Genomic DNA, 12,682 nt, shown 5'->3' with positions numbered 1-12,682 from the left:
TTAGGGATTAGCAATTGGGATATAATATTTATAGTGCTGTATTCAGAACATAAAACACTTGTTTTTATCTAGAGTGCTTAACAATGTTTTTGTAATAAGAACATATTCGCATTAAAATTATCTTAAAGAATTTTTTTGTATCGTGTCGCCACATGTTCCAGACAGCCGGTCAGTCTGTGCATTAGAGGATCCGATTCATTCAGAAACAAACGAGTGGTTGAATCATTCACTCAGCTAATTTGTTCAAAACACTGATATTTCAGGAACGAATGAACTAACAATTGCATGAGGCCATTAATCACTTTACCATGTTCACGTTTACTAGGGTTTGGCGTTCTCCTGCAGGGAACATGTTGAAATGAATTGATTTAGACTGAACAAATAGTTAAATGTTTATTTTAGTAGGCATGTTACTTGCTACTTTAAGGCATCATAAGCACAAACAGACAACACAAAGGTTTTGGTTTGTTAGTCTTTGCATGCATGCTGAAACAGATGAAATTGGAGATTTGTTTAGATAATTGTATAGAATAGAAAACGTTTCTATTGACAAAAACTACTTTTCTTTCAGCACACTAACATGGCAGCCCTAGCCTACAGCATAACAGTACTCTACCTAATGCCCTGCATACTACATCGACCCAAACATTACTGTATAGGCTTAGCTAATATCTGCCCACCAATAATAAAGCCTTCAAGTGATGCACTCTACTTCAAAAATATTAGTCATGAAGATTGTAGAAACAAATACAAAAGTGTGATAATGTGTGGTTAGTTCAGTCTGCATTACATACAACATCTATAGTACCATACCAGTGTTTACACATCAGTCATACTGTTAGTAATTATTAAATGTAAGGGACAAATTATGTCATTACTGTTTATGAATTATGAAAGCTTATCTAATGAAAAGTCAAGTGTCAACATATTGTACTGACATTTAAACATTTGAAAAAAGAACATTCATCACAATAATGTTCGTAAATTAAATACTGTATAATCACAAACAAAACATTTTTGAGTTGTTTTTTTACTGAACTCCTTAACATCCCTTTTTTAATGAAACAAGTTAAAAGGGGTATTGAAACTATTTTCCATAAGGATTTGATGAACACAATATGGTCTGCTTTAAGATGAAACAGTGCAAATGTATAATATCTGATCGTAACCTTGAGGCGTGCAAAGAAAACACTTCAAACAATACAAAAATCCTTCAAATAATATTTGTGAAATAAGTTACAAACAGAATATTTACTGACCTATACTTCAGCATTACATATAAAGACATTTGATTGTTCATTTGAATAAACACTTAAACATATATAATGATGATCTGAGATTATTGGCAGTATTTTCAGATTTCAGAGCACAGTACCATTTGAAGCAGAACAACTGCTAGAATTCCTACACAATAATGTCCATCTAATACAGCTAAAACACATCGTTGAGGTAAAGTGAGAGTGAAACCCACAGAAACAAATGACAACAGCGTCAGTCATAATAAATATGTTTCCCTTCATGTGACTTTGGCTTCCAAAAGGTTAACTAATGGAAAGCTCAAGTATAACGTAACGCTCTTAGTGCACACACACCTATACGAAAAAACTGAAGGTGAATGTAACATTTCAAAATGTCTGCAGTGTCTAATGCCGTTCAACATATCCCTGGACTTCACGTTCTTATGATGATTACATTAAAAATACAAAGAACAGCATTCTTCCCTGGAGTTTTAGATTAAAATGCACTTTGGGTTTTGGCAGCAAGGCAAGACAGACAGGAAGTGTAAGTCGAGACTCGAGAGAGAGAAACATGAGAAAGAGTAAACAAAGGAGATGCGGAGTAGAAGACAAGAAAGATACAAGGAGCAATACATTGTTACAGAAAGAGGAGAGAGATTAAGAAAGAAAAGTGAGAGAATTATAAAAGGAAAGATCCATAAAGCATGCATACAGTGATGTCACGTTGGGTTCAACCGGTTCGGGCCACCTAAACGAGAGAGAAATTCTGTGTCAATTATACTTGCAAAAATACGCACAAACGACATGATGAACAAAATAACGTCATGATCATTTGCATGAAAACAACTTTTGTATATAGATCATCTGAAATGCGGTTTTCACCTGGGAAATACTGATGCCGGTCAGTTTCTCGATGGTTTCAGGCAGTTTGGTCATGATGTCGAGCACTTCACCTGTCAGCTTGGCTGCGCCAATCTCTCCACCTCCGCTGGAAACCATGGTGACTTTATTGGCAGCTGTCAGAGGCTTACTGATTTCCTCGGCCATCTAAAACACAATTCACCATCAATACACAACGTCAGCTCAAACTGCTTTCTGCTCGATGGTCCACTTTAGACATTCTGCTAGCTATATCTTACGGTGTGTTCACTCTTGGCATGTTTGGTTGGATTAAAACGAACCCTGGTGCGATTGCTCTGTTAGTGCGGTTCATTTGAATAAGTGTGAACGCTGCTATCTGAAACCTGGTGTGCATCAAACAAGCGGACCGAGACAGCTGATAAGATGGGTCTCAGTCCAATACCAAACAAACTCTATAAATATGAATGCAACACGAACCATCTGTTAATGGTTTTGAAGTTCTTCTGAACTGTTTAAAAGGTTAAATCATGGAAATATCATACACCATTAAGATTAGACGACCACAGGGTGGGAAAAAAAAGATGACATCTGTATAACCTTTATACAGACATGTAAACAAACCAAAAACAGGACATGATGTCACAAGATGCGACCCTAAAAAGGACAGAATGCTAAAGAATACCTGTTTTTTTTCTTGTCATAGTCGAGATGTTGCCCATCACAGTTCGGTACAGGCATCAGAACCGCGTCTCCTTGTAACAGATCTTCATTTGTGTGTGTGACGGAGTCATTCCTGTCACTGTTTTGACTCCTTTACACATTTTATAAGCTCCTCACGAGTTTTCAGCTGCTCAAAACACCATCATATGTAGGCTACGCACATACAGCGAGCGCATTTAGCCCAGAACACAGCATTGTTTTGGATGTTCGGTAAGTTCCGTCTCAAAATATACATCATAAAAGCTGACCAATCAGGTTGTGAACGTATCCCTATGCCTTTAGGTTTGGCATCTTTAGGTTCAGGGTTAAGATGCCAATGTGAACGCTAAGCAGACTAGAACTAGCCTGGCAAGCCAGACCTACATCAAGATGTTAGGTCTGGCAACTCACCATAGACACGGCTCAATCCGAAGGGCGGGATGAACGGCTGTCTTTCAAATTCCCTCTGCACGCAATAGGACGGCGCTTCAACCAACCAGAGCGTTTTCCCAACAGCGGAGCTAACGTTATTTGATAGATTCAACTTTTGCCATATCTGGCCAGCAAAACTACGAACACATCTTCCTTTTTTAAGAATGACTTAAGTGCCGTTTCTTTGCTCTTTTCTCAAAGAAAAACCTAACTCCAAGTCCTCCAGAGTCGCGGCCAAAGCCGATTCGAAAGACTGTTCGCCAGCAGCAGCCGCCATTCTTTGTTTTCAAGTAGCAGGGAACCGTCGCAACTCTGTCATCATTATGTTAAGCCCGCCCCGCCTACTCTATACGCGATGTGATTGGCCTGACCCAATTTAGGTTTTTGCAGCTCCGAAAGTCAACGGAGAGTTGCTAGACTGCCCTGGCTGCAAAATACATTTTGCTGCCGCTAGGGTGCGTCTAGATTTCTAGGCTAGACTAGAACTAAATGCGTTTTTTTTTTTGGGTCCGGACCAAACTAACCAAGCGAACCAACTACAAGTGTGAACACACCCTAACTTTGCAACTACATGCCAACTAATTCTACTAGCCCGAACCCGAACATCTAACCCGAACAGTTAACTTTGCATAATGTAGATGCAAAGTTACTTACAGTTAGTAGAATATCTAAAGTGGACCATCAAAATAAAGTGTAACCCAGGATGATTCCCTTTTTTGCAGTAAAATGCTATATATTTCTGTGTATTGCATTTGCATACACACTAAAAATGAAATTCCCTCTACAACCCCCTCTCACCAGTGGCAGTTTCTCCAGCAGCATGTCCACCATAGCTCCTTCTTTGTATTGCTGGAAGGCCTCAGCCTTCTTCGCCATCTGCTCGGCCTCGGCACGACCTTTAGCCTCCACGGCGTACGCCTCGGCCTCTCCTCTCACCTGACCAGAGCAAGTGTGTGAGCTAACATATCTTAATTTACAAACACAATATCTGCTTTGTGAAGTTTAGAGACACAGATAACGTGTAACACAAACAGTTTTGTTTTAAATATAGGGTCTTATTATTAGAGATGGCGGGTCACTTACTTTGATGGATTCGGCCTCAGCTTCTGCCTCCATGATTAGCTGAAGACTGGTGGAGAGCATAAAAAGCCCAGATGATGTCAGAGAGAGAACACTTTACAGTCATAACTTATACATTCAATATATTTACCTATATTAACCTAACTTATTAACTAATTAAAAACTACTCTTATTAATATATGCGTTTTTAATGCTTGTGAAGTGTCCCTGTTATGCTATTTTAAAGGTTCCTAATTTTGAAGGTCTCCTACAATAGGTTTACATGCATCCAAGGTTAAAAAACACTCACATTTTCTCAAAATATATATTGCAGAATCTCCTCTTTTCTGACACTGTCTGAAATGGATCGATAAAGGATTCAGTCTCACTAAATCCCTCCTTTCCGCGAGCTACTCTGCTCTGATTGGTCAGATGACCCAGTCTGTTATGATTGATCTACTGCTTACAGCACATGTCAGACACCATTACCAAACAAACATTGCCATATCTGAATTTCAGCTCCGAGGGCTTCTTCAGCACTTATATACAAACAGTAACAATGGTGTAATTTTACCATATTAATTCAAGTCCTCATCTGTTGGAAGCACATGCAAAGTTGAGCATCTTCTCAACATTTCAACAACACAAACCAAACTTTTCCAGGTTAATCTACAGTGTTTGAAATCAGCTCAAAGTAGATGATGTTCGCAAGCAGTCAATGAAGAACGTAAGCAAGCATTACGTAAATTTGTTACAAACCTACATAGTAAGACTGAAATTGACATTTCAGGCAGTTCAGACTTGATTCTTTCTTTTAGGAGACAATATTTGTCGTGTTCTTTGACCTTTGAAAATTTGCAGACCTTTTTCATTTACAAACAGCTATGTTACTATGCTAAAATATTCTTTTTTGCAATTTTGTATGACACTAGTGCAAAAATTACACACTAGTACACACAAAAGTAATTGGTAAATGTTTGTGGAAATTGACCTTCACGTTATATGTTAAAGGGGTCATCGGATGCAAAATTCACTTGAATATGGTGTTTGCATATAAATGTGTATTTGCAGTGTGTGGACACAACCACCATACAAAGAAACAAATCCATTCACTCCTTTTTTAATCCTCAAAAAGCCTAAACATTCTCAATAATAAAGCCGTTTGGATTTTCTGAGCAATATGATGTCATATTGCTCATGCTCCGCCCACGACCACTTACGGACTGTTTCGTATTAGCATATTTACACCCTCAGCCATTTGTATACAGTCCGCCAAGGCCGCACTTTACGTGTCTTGTGTCGACACCCCCCATTGAAGATTTTCTGGGGTGGGGTGAGCAGTTGCTCATTATCATTTAAAGAGACATGCACCGAAACGGGTCGCTGTGAACAGAGCTGTTTTTGAGGAGGTAAAAAGGGTGTTGTTTTACGCAACCATTGAGGAATGAAGACCCCAAACTTTACTTGAAGACCCTAAAGAATCATACCAACTTGTGGAAAATGGGCATCCGATGACCCCTTTAAAACAAACAGATATCTGAACTGAAGGCACATCCATCTCACCGCTCGGCTTGTGCCAGTTTCTCCAGCCGGTATCGCTCGGCATCGGCTGGTTTCATGACTTTGGCCTCCAGCTCTTTCTCCTTGCGTGTGATCTCCTGTTCCTGCAGCATGATTTGTTGCGAGCGCTCCACCACTTGCACCTGCATCTTTTGCTCCTCGATCTGCTGCTTCGTCTTCGCCACCTAATGCGACAATTACACAGCAGGATGAAGATTACCTGAATAAATGTAAGACAATTTAACAAATCCCCCCCCACCCCCCCAAATCATGCCACATAGTTATGTTTCTAAAATAGATAACACCTCCAGCATTTTATTTTTAAGTTGCCAGCCACCGCCAGCATTTTTGATCATATTCACAAACTTTCATGGCCCCCAGAATATTTTCTCCTATGAATATGTAAACAGTCAACATATAAAAAGAAAGAACAAAGCTTCTGCAAAAAAACAAAATAAACATTTTAGTCTAGCTTCATTTACACTCGAATGTGATTAAATTTCATTAAAATAACGTTTCGAACAAAAAGCTGAGAAATTTGCGTTTTTGTAAAAGACTTTGTCTGGATTCAGAATGATTATCAAAACGTAGATCGAGTCCATCAACTCCCCCAAAGCTTCAACGTCCTCATCCTGGGTTCGACATTTCCACCTGTAACGTTAGGCAGTTTTGATTTTTATGCTGTTGAATGATTGGTGATCATGTTAGCTTACTTGTGCGTAAACAACTTTATCTGCTCCTTCTTGTTTATGCAGATCTTTTACATCTCTTGTTTTTGGATCCAGAGATGCTGTACTATTTCAGAAGATCCGTAACAGCGCCCCCTACCGTCTAACAGTGCACGGATCACCGGAAAAACTTGTCAATGGCGGGAAAGAGTTAACAAGAACCCCGAAGATACATTGAAGCACAAGAAAGTCTTTCACATCGTTGATGATTACCAAAAGGTTTGGTTGTAGTTTTTTACCTGGAGCTGATAGGCCATTTCAGACTCAGCTTTTTTGGTGAAGACCTCAATGTCGTAGACAGCCTTCTTTAGCTCGTAGTCTCTCTGAGCCTTAGCCATCTCGATCTCATTCAAGTACTGAGCAGATATCTTCTCCTGCATAGCATGGGCCTCCTACAGAGAGGAAATGAGAGAGGCGTAACATGAGAACATTTTAACAGAAATCCTCAGTGATATTTAGAAAGTAGGCTGTATTTGAAGTAAAGTTCAGGAAGGGCTCACCCTGATCACTGCATCTCTTTTGTTCTTGGCTTCCCCAATACGTGCATCCTTCTGCACTTGTGCAGTACGGGCTTTTCCCAAAGAGTGCAGGTAATCCTGAAAGAAAAGGGCTTGATTCACCACTCACAAAGTATAATTTTTACAGTTTTAAAGCATTTGAACAGACTAACAGACCTGGTCATCGTGAACATCCTTGAGTGTGTAGCTGACCACACTGATGCCCATGTTGACAAGGTCGGATGAAGCCACCTTGAACACCTGTTCGGAGAACTTCTTGCGGTCTTTGTAGATCTCCTAAAGAACAAACACACAACCCACTGACTTAGTTCTTTACTTGTAGAGAAACCTCAAAGTCATCATGCTAAATGAAGTCAACGTTTCACAAAGCTGAGGACTGAAAGTGCAGATTTTGAATACTAGGGGTATACTAGACCGCGATCGCACTTTATGAGGGTGAGCAAAAACACACTGTTTTTGTGTGTGTATCCCTTTAAATGCAAATGAGCTGCTGAGGGCGGAGCTTCAAGAGCTCATGCATTAGCATCTTCGATTACCTCACACAGACATGCACTGAAATTTTTAAAAAACGTATAACCTTTTGTTCAAACCGGAGAAGGACAAAGATGGAGAGACTCAAGAAGTGACAACATGTAGAATGCAACAGGGCAGTTCTGGATGGTTAGTTGATGAATTTATGTAGCTGATGTGAGGTTTACTATCTTCTAGTCATGATTAGCATATTCTGTCATCATGATAGTCTATAAATCATGTTCAAGGGGGCGGGGTTTATGTAAATTAGTGATGTCACTAACCCGTGATAAGCTCATAGACCCTACCAATCGTTTGTTATAGTCCTTAAAAAGAGATTTCTGTAAAAGAAAATGTCTCCCTTTGCTTTGAACTTTGAGCGTCGTAACTTTACAGATGTTGTTTATGCTCAAACAGCAACATTACACACTAACTAAAGTTAAAAAGTGAAATCATAATCAACCACCCCTTTAAGACATGCTTTTGTTGGGGGTTAAATAATGGCGCAAATCTCAGTAAATCACATTGCAAGATTCATTTAAACACTCTCCCTCCCATAAATGATGTGTCTGAATGCGAAACTCCTACAAAAGCATCAGCAAAACAAATATCCAATGCCAGTTTTTCATTGCTAATTTCTCACTGTTTCTTTAGTAAATCCTGTTTTTTTATCACCAAAAGAGGGTTTGCCCTGGTGCAAGCTGTTAGTAAATCTGGCCCTATATCTAGTTTTACTGTTACTGAGTGCCATACATTTGCAAGGTGAGCACTATTTGTGCACTTTATCTATTTACCTCCACGGTCAGGTGAGCAATGATGGCTCTCTGGTGGCCCTCCAGTGTTTCCAAGGCAATGTGAGCAATCTCACCCTCCGACTTTCCCATGAACATCTGGCACGCTGCAGCCAACATCTGCTTATTCTGGCCCTGAATCTTCATCTGTAGGAGAGACACATTATCTGTTTAGCCACATAATCAACAAGGATGACTTTCTACAGAAAAGTTATTAAAGAAGTATGAAGCCTTTTATCATTTGTGACAAAAATGACAAAAACAGGTGATTTCCAAAACCCATATGAAATGATGTTTATAGCTTATTAGAGAGTGTGTGTTAACCTGTGCAATTCCAGTGACAGAGATGGGCACTCCATGACGTGTGTAGACTTTATCACTCTTTACATTTAGCGTCAGAGTGTTCAGAGAGATCCTGTGATGGAAGAGAGAGAGAAAAAGCTAAGGTTTGATCACACACACACACACACACACACACACACACAGAGAGAGAGTGAATAATACCTTTGAATCTGCTGAATGCATGGGACAACAAACACTCTCCCACCAGAAATCATGAGCGGTGGAGAGCGGCAGAAACCTGAGGAGTCCAATAACACATGAGAACATGTTTTCATGATTTCTACTGAAAATATATCTCTGTATAAACACATTCCTGTTATGTTTAGTCTTACCCGACACCACCATTGCCTCATTGGGACCGCAAGTGTAAAACATTTCCACACTATGGGAAAACAGCAGAATGCGGGTAAAATATTCTGGAAATATTCAAATATTCAAAGGAAAAAATATTCTGAAAATTGGATTAATTCCCTAATATCTCACACATACTTTATAACAACAACTGTATTATTCTGCTCTTAGTAATTTACACTTTAGTAAAGTAGTATTTCCTTTTTGTAATTGCAACATTATGACACACTATGCATAACCATAACAATAAATCAGTTCTGTTGTATTTATGCAAAACAAACTCCTGCAGTAAAGGTGTTTAAGAAAGTGCTGTGGTATTTTTTTCTGTCATGTAGCGTTTTGTAGGAAAACAAAAATACATCAAATACATATTTTTACCAACATAGGGCCCATTTGTTATCATAGGGAACAGTATGTGTGAGATAGTTTGGATCCATGATTCATTAGAATTATAAATATATTTTAGTAGGCTACATGACATACATTAACCGCCAAAAGTGAACTCATTTAAATATCTAGGTCAAATTAGACCCGCAAAAAACACAAACAGAACACTTAAAAAACAATTCTATTAAACTGTTAAACAACAACTCTATTTAACTCTTAAATATTTTAACGAATTATATTTATAGCGTACAATAATGCACACAATAGCCTATCTTGTAATCTGCATAAACCTGGCCATGCATTAGGTTATCGATCGACTCATGCGATTTTGCTTCTCGGAAATGGTGGGCTTGGCTTGGTTGCTTATTAAATAGCCCGAACATCTCTTATCACAATTTAGCTCATATACATTATATATATTTATTTTGTGTTTGAATTATGATATATTTTTTAAATATTGAATATGATCCCGGTTGCGGTGGACTAGGAGTGCCTTAATAATCACATTAGTATAATCACATTAGTGTAACAGTATTAAATCCAAATAAATATAGCCTTATCTTACCTACACCAACACTAAACTGTATTTTCCAGCTAGACTGAAAGTAAAAACAACAACTGCGCCTATATCTCGCAATATTCTATTGGTCGGCGGAAGGGATATTAATCCAGTGTTTACATCCAACACGAGCGTTAAAAGCTCTCGGAACAGACTGCATAGAAAACAGGAAAATATGTTCAGGAAAAACTCTTACCGGTGGGTAAATATTATTCGAGTTGATAATAGCACGATATTGGGTTATTTTCTAAATGGTGTAAAATAAAGACGCAGTAATCCAGCAGGCTGTAACTAGCATCAGTGTATGATAGTGATGATGATGATGGCGCCCCGCCCGGATCCCAGTCACACAACACAGACTTACTGGCGCCATCTCACGGTGAGACTTAATTAGAGCCGTTCTTCGCATAGTGTGTGTGTGGCCTAGGCTAAATGAATCATTTGAAAATTATTTTACCGATGCAGTTTGCCCCCAGCGTATCGGAAGTAAGTAACATATGAGCATTGAATTGTTAAAATAAGTGGCTTTCACACAGAACGCGTTTTTGAATAGGCCTATCATCAAACCTCCTGCTTTTGTAGGCCTAACGTTACACCACCTGCTGCTTTTCCAATGTTTATCCTTTGCGCTCGCAGCTTCTAGTTGCAGCAGCTAAAATTCAACTTAAAAAAAAAAAACAGGCACACCGTCCTTCAGTTTAAACTTATCCAATTGAAAATCCTGTGACACAATGGCAAGGTACAGTTTGAATTTATTTATTTAAAGCTATCAATTACTCACACTGCCTTTCTGTTTTGCAGCTGCGACAGTCTTGTCATTAAGTTGTCATTACAGAGGTGTTCTGCCGAATAAAATTGTATCTGATATTCAAGTTATTCATACTTTTTTCAATTTAACTCTTCAGTAGACCGATGCAGGGGAAGAGCAAGAGGCAGAAAATGAACTAATACAAAAAGCAGTCTTTTTTTGTGTAACTCGTAGCTCTGAGTCTGACTGCATATAAACAGAAACATACGTGTTCTTTTAACAAGAAATTATGGGAATTTTCTGCTTCGTAAAAGTGCCTTGAAGTCCTTGAAGGTAAGGATACCACAGAGACCTCTTCATCTTAAGATTGTGGATATGATGCAGTTATTATTTTCATCTGTTTAGCATTGCGCATGAAGCATGTTATTCTTTGCAAAACATACAAGGTCATACAGCATTGGAAAAACATGACAAGAATCATTCTCTCCAGTGATGATAATTCTCTCCAGTGTGAATTCTCTTGTGACTTTTAGGCTTCCTTGTTGCGTGAAACTGTTTCCACACTGAAAGGCTTGAAAGGCTTTTTTCCCATGTAAATTCTCATGTGATGCCCAAGATTGTCGCGTGAAACTCTTTCTGCACTGAAAGCAGATGAAAAGCTTCTCTCCAGTGTGAATTCTCATGTGACTCTCAAGGCTTTGTTTCACAGCGAAACACTTTTCACACTGAGGGCAGGTGAAAGCCTCCTCTCTGTGTGAATTCTCATGCGACGTTTAAGCTTTTCTTTTACTCCGAAACACTTTTCACACTGAGGACAGCTGAAAGGCTTCTCTCCAGTGTGAATTCTCATGTGACGTTTAAGATTTTCTTTCGTTCTAAAACTCTTTTCACATTGAGGACAGTTGAAATGTTTCTGATGGTCTTTCCGGGAAAAAGCACCGACCGACGGCGGTGGAACAGGACGAGGTTGAGACCCAAGCGAAACTGTGAGGACGACATCGTAGGCCTGGAGGGGGCCGAGGTGACATCGTCGGCTCAAGTAACCATGGTGGAGGCGGGGGCTTGGCAGAACGGGGCGACACCTGATGGAGGAAGGACCAAAGCAGAACCGGTGGGAAGGAGGAACTCGGTGGAGCCGAAGGGGTGGAGGCTAAGGCACAGCCAGAGGTCTGGAAGTCCGTGGCGAAACAAGGATAATGAGAGACCAAGGTGGAGCTGGAGGGACAAGGGAGCCCGGTGGAGCCTGAAGCCCCGTTCACACCGCCAGCGACAGGCAGCGACAAAGCGACACAATCCTATTAATTTCAATGGAGTGCTGGCGACTTCCGGCGACACGAGCGACAGTGACCGTTGGCGACAGAATGTGGGCGTGTCAAGCGACGCGAGAGACGCGACAAAGGTTCAGAAATTTCAACTTTATGCAAATGAGAAGCAATTTGCGCGAGAGACAACCAATAGGAAAGAAGACTTTCAGTGGAGCTCAGCTCACGTCACCGTTTCAAATGCAGGCAAGACAGAAGAGTTCGAGGGCGATTTCACTGTTTTACATGATTTGACTGTAACCACATACATGGATATAATAAAATGATGCATAGAAAAGAAACTGTTGACAGTCTCAGTGAGTTTAATTCATACATTTATAGTTCGAGTGTTGTAATTTTATGATGCAAGTTTAGCACTGCTGCAGTTCATTTTACAGTTTCCCCTGCATTATGTTGACTATTAGGGACAAGAAAATTGATTATTTGTCAAATTCGAATGATGTTTAGGTAATTTATTGACAGTATGAGTGAGTTTAATTTGTTGATTGATCGATCGTTAATCTAGTAAATTATTTAATCCACTTAACATTGCTGTGGTAATATAAAAACACTCTCCCAACAGCATACTGTTTATTTT

At 39.5% G+C, this 12,682-nt stretch overlaps 1 protein-coding gene across 1 annotated transcript; it reads right to left on the bottom strand.

Moving 5' to 3' along the window:
- Nucleotides 1–380: 380 nt before the first annotated feature.
- On the bottom strand, nucleotides 381–10,397 carry flot1a (flotillin 1a). Its single transcript, XM_081376609.1, has 13 exons — nucleotides 10,232–10,397; nucleotides 9,071–9,120; nucleotides 8,901–8,976; nucleotides 8,721–8,811; nucleotides 8,400–8,543; nucleotides 7,252–7,371; nucleotides 7,078–7,173; nucleotides 6,817–6,969; nucleotides 5,853–6,034; nucleotides 4,314–4,359; nucleotides 4,029–4,166; nucleotides 2,121–2,285; nucleotides 381–1,986 (listed from the first exon to the last, which is right to left on the bottom strand). Exons 2-13 carry the CDS (start codon nucleotides 9,111–9,113, stop codon nucleotides 1,969–1,971), a joined length of 1,272 nt encoding a protein of 423 aa, XP_081232735.1. The 5' UTR covers nucleotides 9,114–9,120; nucleotides 10,232–10,397; the 3' UTR covers nucleotides 381–1,968.
- Between the last annotated feature and the right edge of the window lie 2,285 nt (nucleotides 10,398–12,682).

Source organism: Scardinius erythrophthalmus (assembly GCF_964197995.2).
Source record: "Scardinius erythrophthalmus genome assembly, chromosome: 10".
NCBI classification, from domain to species: Eukaryota; Metazoa; Chordata; class Actinopteri; order Cypriniformes; family Leuciscidae; genus Scardinius; species Scardinius erythrophthalmus.
The sequence above is the reverse complement of the archived record's forward strand: the minus strand, read 5'-3'. Positions and strand labels throughout refer to the sequence as shown.

Coding starts and splice junctions, on each gene's coding strand:
- flot1a (XM_081376609.1), bottom strand. CDS start 9,113: ATGTTTTACACTTGCGGTCCCAATGAGGCAATGGTGGTGTCGG. Junction 8,977..9,070: donor TGAGGCAATGGTGGTGTCGG/GTAAGACTAAAC, acceptor TGGACTCCTCAG/GTTTCTGCCGCTCTCCACCG. Junction 2,286..4,028: donor TGCTGGAGAAACTGCCACTG/GTGAGAGGGGGT, acceptor ATTGTGTTTTAG/ATGGCCGAGGAAATCAGTAA.